The sequence below is a fragment of the Amblyomma americanum genome, chromosome 1 (assembly GCF_052857255.1).
Source record: "Amblyomma americanum isolate KBUSLIRL-KWMA chromosome 1, ASM5285725v1, whole genome shotgun sequence".
NCBI classification, from domain to species: Eukaryota; Metazoa; Arthropoda; class Arachnida; order Ixodida; family Ixodidae; genus Amblyomma; species Amblyomma americanum.
The window spans coordinates 514,409,335-514,417,773 of record NC_135497.1 but is presented as its reverse complement, the minus strand read 5'-3'; the positions used below and the strand labels follow the sequence as shown (position 1 = coordinate 514,417,773).

The 8,439-nt window shown below is 44.1% G+C and overlaps 1 protein-coding gene across 1 annotated transcript; it reads right to left on the bottom strand.

The window, feature by feature from the left end:
* Positions 1 to 329: 329 nt before the first annotated feature.
* LOC144128519 (uncharacterized) lies at positions 330 to 7,406 on the bottom strand. The gene is made up of 3 exons (XM_077661965.1): positions 7,254 to 7,406; positions 5,938 to 6,851; positions 330 to 345 (listed from the first exon to the last, which is right to left on the bottom strand). Exons 1-3 carry the CDS (start codon positions 7,404 to 7,406, stop codon positions 330 to 332), a joined length of 1,083 nt encoding a protein of 360 aa, XP_077518091.1.
* Positions 7,407 to 8,439: the final 1,033 nt, after the last annotated feature.

Sequence of the window (8,439 nt, the reverse complement as noted above, 5' to 3'; positions counted from 1 at the left end):
AAAGCTACTACTGCCAGCATAAAACCACTCTTTTGCAGCAGGCTCCTTTACCCATCTTGCCCTTCTGCAAGTAGGAATTTGTTGCATTTTCGGATTTGCAGTGACTTCTCTTTTTTGTCGATGTGTTCAGAGACGGGGATCTTTCGGAGGCGATCTGCAACTTTCCTCTGTCATCATGGTCCTGTCTCCGCTTTTTTAATAGCAGGCAGCCATGACTGGTGTGGCCAGCACAGTGGCCAGCATACATGCAGTGTTTTCGCTTTTATCATGGAATATGCGATGTCACCTCTGCACCTGTTATACTGTACTTCAAGAATAATGCTAGACACCTACAGTTCGCGTGGTCTGCAGAGACAGAAATGGGAAAAGTTCTGAAGTGTAACTGTAGGTAGTATAATTTATTGCTTTTACAAGTGAAGCACCAGCTGTAGAATTAGACAAATTTACCACGGTTTGATCAGAATGCAGTGTATCATAAAATAGCCAGATTCAGCTCCTTCAGGCACGATTGTGGTGGTTCAGTTAGAACACTATTTGGTGGTGTTCTGTTCAAGGCAACATGAAATGGAGTTGGCTACTTTTACAGTCGCTGAACAGCATCTCTTGTTAGTACAAGGCAATGTGCCCCAGAGATCTGTCAATGTTGGGCAGTACAGTACCTTGGAACGTTATCGAGGAAAAGTATCCTTCATACACTGCCTTCAAGATTAGGTATGCAAGCAGTGTCAAAATTTAGGTAAGGTCATCAATTGATGCATCAATTGTGAGTGCACTTTGCCTTACCCAACCAGACAATTAAGACTATTCTTCAAGTAATAGCCGGTAGTTCTTTCAGTTTGCTAAATTTGTAGATTTGTGCCCAGTATAGGTTGACAAGCTGTGTTTATCTGCCTTATCATACGGTGTTTTCTTAAGACATCATTAATACTGCTATCAAAGGATAATGAAGCGTGTGTGTCTTTGAAGATATTAATTTTCTTGTTGCCTGGGCACATAATATAAAATTTTACAAGCGCACACTCCAATTTTTAATTTTATTATGGGCTTAGCTCATTATTGTTTCATCTCTTGTTATCAATAACCTGGTTCTTTTCATATGCGTTCCTGTCAAAGGGAGTGTTTTGCTCAGTCAGGTACCGGAAGTACCAGCACTATTTGATTCCCTTTGAAAATTGAGTTCCTTTGCCAAAAGTAACAAATAAAGGAAAATTGTACAACAGTTTCAGAAGTACAGAATAGCCTGGGCATTTTTCCATCTGTGCCAATGTATTTCCTCAGTTGTAAAGTGATCTTGCGGTACTAAACGGGAGGTTTGTTGGAAGTTTTGGAGGGCACACGGAGCCTGTTCCTGCTACAACTGTAGTTGCTACTTTCTAGTCTCACCAACGTGCTGGCTAGAAATTCGGTGGTATCCTAATAGGTGTCAGACAGGCCTTCAACCAGGCAGGTTGAAGGCCCGTCTATTTTTGACATTACGAGAGACCACGACATAGAGAGATGGAGCGCGGCCTATGTCGTCAGCGATACTGTCACGAAACCTCTCATGTGCACATTGATAGGCTAAACTGCCGACTTTTAAGTTACAGCTTGCGTCTATATTTGTCTGAAATTGCCAAAAGCAGGCTTGAAACTTTGTCCTTCAGCACACGCAGAGCTAATATCGGCTGCCCGGGTGCATCCAGTAGCGTCGCACAAGCAAAGTTCCTACCCCTAACAGGAACAAATAGGATACAGAAGTTGCCACCCGCAGTGCAACTAAATCAAAGCATTTCCTTCTGTTCCATAGAGTACATTAAGTTTAAGAGATTTTTTTATGCAAAGAAACCAAGCGAATAAACAAGTGCTGGTACACAGCAGGTCTGCGCGATGTGTTCTGCGATCACTACTGCCTGTCTTGCGCAAATGTCTCGATGGATCGAGAAACGCAGTCCTGCGTGATCGATATAGGAGCCGCACGAAAGCACTCGCTCCCCGAAACCTGGTGGTTCAAACAAGGATGCCATTTCATTTTGCATTTGCAAGGTAGGTGGCAGTTCTTGCGAATAATTTCTTTCCTTCCTTCATGTAACGAACCGTCAATTTTCTCGTTAAGAGTACAGTTCTAAATATAAAATTTCTATCATCCTATATTGTTATCCTTTTGCTGGTAAAAAATTAATTTGGTGGAGGTGAAGGAGGCGCCGCGGCACTGGCGGCACCGCGTTTGCATTTGCGTTTTTTTCATGAGTCCGTCGCGCCGTGCTTAAAATGCACAGGCCCCTCTCAGTTTGGTATTATTGCGAAGCAATACTACTTTAGGTCGCACTTCAGCCCGTTCCGTGGCGAGGCGATGGTAGGCACCATTGACCTTTAGCGTGACCTCGCTGCGTGACGTCACACCACGTGACCTAGAGTGACGTCACACCAGCTGTGTAAAAACAATACCACCTAGACTAGCTCAAGGCCTCCGCACGCGTCCGTGACGTCACACACAGCAGATGTGCTTGGAAGTCAGCTTCACCCCACGCGGTTTTTCCGGTTGCCCGTCGGGCACCCATTTCTCAAAATTCTGCGTGTTTTGTGCCAGCGTAATACTAGTATTTAACGGTTTCTGATTAGAATATGTATTCTTCAGGAACAGGCGGGAACGCGAAATAATCGACGCCTTCGCTATGCATGTTGCTCCAGATAAGCAATGCGTCAGCTCCGCTTCGGTGTTGTTAGGGAGAACTGAATTAAACTACCTCATGATAAGTAATCTTCGGCTGTTGTAAAGGCATGTGTTGTTCGTTTCTATTTTATTTATTTCTTCATATCGCTCTTGTCAGTGCGGTGCGGTCTTCCCTCTTCTGCGCATGATTTGACGTTAACATGTGTATATATATTCATGTTTCTTCATAGAATGAACAGTTGCTAGAAAGCGCTTTGTCCTGTTTGTTCGTCCCTTCTCGTATTTTGACAGCGCTTATCATCCCCTTTAAGAATGCATTTCCAACTAGCCCCAGTTTTAGCTCCTTTGACTTTTTTTTAATTCTTCCTAGTCAGTTGTCTTGCATACATAAAATGATTACACTATTCACTTCCCACTCATAACCACTTAAGTAAAAATCGAACATTCCCCTATGCTTTCCTTGGTTGCATTGACTGTCAGCTTCCTTCATATGTTATTCTATACTACTTCACGTTGCACGGATGTTTCACAACAAACCAGCAAGATTTCTAAAAAAAGTTGCAACGAATACAGTGAATAAAGAGTTTATTTAAGCACTTCACACTCACACACACATACACAAAGAATATAGCTGTCACCAAGTTGTGTGATTTGGTGAGATGCGCACACAAGAATCCAGTACAATTTGTTCAGTGCCATACTGTATGAAACAGGAACAAACATACCCATTTGCATTTACATGTCCATCATACAGAAGGGAAAAAAATTTGGTACACAAGTTACCACTCACTACAGTTCTATCAAATGTTCTATAGCTGCAGTTGCTAAGTATGAAAAGAACATGTACAGATTATAAAATGCCTTAATACAAAGCTATCTTTATAATGTAATCAGGTGTGCAAGAAAGGTCCGCTATCTCAGAAACACTTGCCATTAAACGATACAGTCATCAATCCTCAACTCTTTAGAGTTTGCATTTTTCGCTGCCCCTTCGACACTGTTTGTTGTTTTTCTTTTTGCACAATTATTTAACAGCGTGTTGGCAGCAGCACTCAAAATATGGTGCATGACTTTTTCTGGCGAATGACCACAATCACACGTATCAAGGTCTCCAGAATCGTGGAGAATGGTTGACACAAGAGAAACAAGGGCCTCCTTCTGATTTGGAAGAGCCAGAAATTTGGATGCATACTGCTCACTCCTCAATTTGTCAAGGACTATTTCTGTATAAAGTACAGCGTTCACTACGACATCTCGTGGAAACTTTAATCCTCCTCTTGTCATGCCTGAAATGAGCAGTGTGTCATCATGGTCCAAACTGGTGTTATCCAGGACGAGATTGTCCTTGCACGACATACACATGAGCTTTTTCAGTGTTGCATGGGCACAGTATCCCGCAACATACGTAACAGCGGGAATCATCGACGACTTTTTTGCTACATCAGCATTGGTCACTGCTATACTGAACTGTGCACAAAGTGATTCAACACTTATGACGGAGACCGGTTCTGCAATAATGTCAAGATCAGGCATGTCCAGTACTTTTTGAAGCCTTAGCTTGTTCTCAGATTCATAAATCTGCCTGATCGAGACATGGTATTGGGCTCCGGATAGCTGGCGATACTTCCCCAATCTATCCTCAAGGCAATCTGTTTGAAATTTTCCAAGGAGCACATACCGAAATCCCAGCTCTTCCAGGCAGTATAAAGCGATCTCATGCAGAGCGTGGCTCGTGTGGCCAAAAGCCATGTGAGTTTCTTTCGTCAGGTGGCCAGCATCGTGTCTGAGGCTAGCCCAGTAGTCTAGCCACTCTGGTATTTTCCTCAAAAATTCAAGCTGTGAACATGTTGTTGACGCAATCGGAGACTGCATCGGAGACTGCATCGCAATCGGAGACAGCTTATCTCACACTGGTACGACCGACACTGGAATATGCAAGCGTAATATGGGATCCACATCAGAAAAACCAAATTGACAGGATAGAAAAAGTTCAGCGAAGGGCGGCTCGATTCATTCTGTCCAAATATAGACCTACAGATTCAGTGACTGACATGCTTCATGAACTAAACTTGCCTCAACTTTCAAAGCGAAGGAAAGTTGCCAGGCTGAAAATGTTTTATCTGCTATATACTAACCACTTCAACTTAAACATAAGCGTTTACATGACACAACGTTCCTCTAGAGCTGTGAGATCTTCTCACAAAAATCAGGTCACACCCATGACGGCCAGAATCAATTCATTTAAATACTCCTTCTTCCCCAGAACCATAGATGAATGGAATTCCTTGCCCCAGGACCTTTTACAAGCAGATAATCTACACCAATTTGAAACTTATCTGTCCCGTTATTTAAGCCTATAGAAGCCATTTGTCTTTGCTGTCAATCATTATGTTCTTCACCTGCGGTTCCGATCCTCGGTGGTCTGAAACTGAGTGTATTATTTTGAACATTAACCTACATCAGGCACTTGTGGCTTTATCTGCTGGCAAAATAATTGATTTTAAGTTGTATAAATTTTGTACTTGTGGCTTTGTGTACTTGTGGCTGTGTGTACGTATTCAATTGTATGCATCCACCCTGTAACGGCCTTACGGCTGACAGTATCAATAAATAAATAAATAAAATAAATAAATCACGCAGGCGTTCAGCTTTTCTTGGCGTCTTTACATTCACTATTCGCCACCATGTCAAAATGGTGTTTATGAAATCTGCTGTTCCTTTAGCATGTTGTACAGCGGAACATTGCAGTGCAGCTGCTGTCGATTCATTAAAAATCCTGAGAGCAAGCTTAACGTTCTGGCGCTCCATAGTTGATGGGTTCAGTGCTTTCAGTGAGAGTGTTGGTGCCAGCTTTAAAAGGTTATTTTGCTCAGCCTCATGCAGATCACACAAAGATTTAAATGATGCTGTAAGAATAGGTGGCTTTGGGTCATTGCTGCTTGGATCAGGGTAATATATACACTTTCCACTGTTTCTCTGGTTTAGCCAATTGTTCCTAATTGACTTCAAAAGGTGCACAGGGTCCAAAATGAAAAACAGTGGACGAGAGGAATCAGCTGGGTGTGTGTAAACTATACTGGCTTTGGGGGGGCTAGCAAAAAATGTCATGGTTTTCCGATTGATAGCATTGTTGTCTGAAACAACAGTTAGTACCTTAAATCCAAGTGACTCAAGGTCAGTAATCAGCTTGTGCAAAAATAGATGCAGTGCTTTTGCATCTATCTGTGCGACTGGCAAACTGTGAACAACATCCTTGTTGCTTGACAAAAGGCTTTGACATTGCTTGCAATACAGTTTTAGCATAGTTCAAGAAACAAGGATCTTGCTGTTCAAGTGCTGGATTCATGTGATATGACGAACACAGTCGTCGAATAGTGTCTGGGTGCGGCAGCTTAATTTTAAGCGAGCTTCTGATGAACCTGTATACATGTGGAGAAATGGTATACAGCAGACCTGAAAACACGAGTACATCTGGTGGATATCGAGGCACATTTTTCAAAACAAGCTCGACTTGGCTTCGCACAAATTTCAGTACCTGTAAGTTCCATCCATGATGTTCTTGGAGCTCATAATCCTTGTTCACCTCATCCAGGAGCATTAGCACAGTTGCGAGAAGCTGGTGTTCCTTTTCGCTGCCACTAGCACAACTCTGCAGCTTTTCAACAGACTGCAGCACTTTATCAAGCTCCCTTAAATCCTTTATTTGTGACGGCACACATTCGTCTCCAAGATTGTGGAGACGGGACCCTCCGAGAAACACCTGAACAGACAGGTCGTCTAAAACCACCACTGATGAACGCACTGCGGGAGCTTGGTCGAGGGAGAGCTCCAGGAACAAAACCTTTGCCTGCGTAGTGACCACAGTCCAGAAGTCAGAAGTCTTAAGCTTCGAAAGGGCAGAACACAGCTCCCCAAAACTGCAAATTTTGTTCCTGCGATCTTCTTCCTCTTGAGCAGCAACAGAAAGCTCTATCGCTTTTCGCAGTGACGCTGCCTCGAGTCGGGCCTTCTTTTCTGCAGGAGCTTCTCGCGAAGATGGTGGCTGAGAGAGATATTTCGGGCAGCCGGGAAACACACTCGGGACAGCAGCTGGCTTCAGGCGGACACGCTGCAGCGGAACTTCGATAACGTTTCCAGTGTTCTCGTCCGTGTACGTTGCAAACCTGACGAAGTCACTCGTTTGAAAGTGTTTTTCACACACCTAAAAACAAAGTAAAACCACAAGTCCATTAGGTTTGGGCGACAGGCTTACAAAATTCGGCAAGCGAAATTACTGGGAAATAAAACTCCGCAAGCGAAGTAATAAGAAAGTGAAGAAAAGTCCCCTCTCCGAAGCAAGCCATAAAAAAAAATGTCGTGTGAAGCACAAAACCAAGGAAAAGGAGCAGCGCAAAAGCATGCAACCACAAGAGAAGAAAGGACAAGACACGGCACGAAACGCGAAAACAGCGCTCGTGTCTTATCCTTTCTTGCGTGGTTGCATGCTTTTGCGCTGCTCCTTTTCCTTGGTTCAAAATGCACCAACTAGGCTAAAAACAAGTTTTACTGAAGCAAAAAGTTTAAGGCAAGCATCCTGAAAAACAGCACCAAAAGCGACGCTTACCACAGTGTGCTTGGTTGGCACAAAATCTTCGCGAGAAATAGCCTTTGTCCATGCTGCCCTTTGCGTCTCGTCGGCAGGAAACTTGTAGACGCGGACACTCGGACCACCATCATAATTTGATCTGCAGCCTGGGGCGCAGCAGCAGCCAGGCATTTCAGAATTGAGGCTACGCAGGTTCAAACACGCAAACGAAGCCTCTGCAGATGAAAAAGCTTGCACAGTTCTTGAGCTCTTCCGTGAAAACGTGACACATTCACGTCAGCTAGCGCCATGACCATGTGCGTACTGGTTGTCTCAGTGTTCCCAACCAACTTAGGATGCGGACTGGCATTAGCTTTCAAGCGCAAGTAGAGTTTGATATTAAACATTGTTAAAGCCGCAGTTGACAGCAAGGATGCAAGGCTTAACACGACATTTATTTTTGCAATATTTCAAACTATAAACTCGTTAATATAAGCGTGGCAAAAATAAGAAAAGAGCTTTCTTGAGTTTTAATTGAAGCGACAAGAAAATAGCCAAGTTCGAGCCAAGCCAGGATAATTCCAAATCCGATCGAGGGAACAGAATTTTTCCGCTTAGTCAGTTTTCTCCCAGATGGCGCCACGTCAACCTGCTGAGCGCTGTATCTCTTAGCAGTGACGTAGACGCTTGGCGAGGAGGTCATGCGGGGGCCTTGTAAAGTTATCTAGGTGGTATTGGTAAAAACGGGGCCCCATCTCACGCCGTCGCGAGGCGAGGCGGTAGCCACCAACGGCGGCCTAACTCCCGCTCCTCTCACCAGGGGCGCTACGGTCGGTGTGACGTCACACCAGCTGTGTAAAAACGGGGCTAAACGAAGGAACCTGATCCTCATGTCACGTGGTTTTTAATGACGTCATTTCAAAATGGCGTTTATCTCGGTACTTTTCTGGGTACTTTTTGTCGCAAAATTAGGTAAAAATGGCGCTGAAAACTTTTGAAACGTCCCTAGCCACAGTACCTAGGTCGCTGGCGTCTCCATGGTTGCCACGGAGACCATCGCTGCCATCGCCACGGTGGTTTGTTTACATGGTTGTTTAGCGCGCGGTGCATTGACGTGTGAAAGAAGTGGTGTCGTCAAAGGCATGGAAGGTTAGCGCAAAGGCGAGTGATATTGACCGCGCTAACGTCTGGACTTGTGCCCTAGTGCTGTCTTTATTATGTAAGC

Bases quoted from the DNA above. Each gene is read 5' to 3' on its own strand.
- LOC144128519 (XM_077661965.1), bottom strand. From the start codon at position 7,406: ATGCCTGGCTGCTGCTGCGCCCCAGGCTGCAGATCAAATTATGATGGT. The intron at 6,852-7,253 runs GTAAGCGTCGCT...CTTTGTTTTTAG, and splicing joins TGCCAACCAAGCACACTGTG to GTGTGTGAAAAACACTTTCA.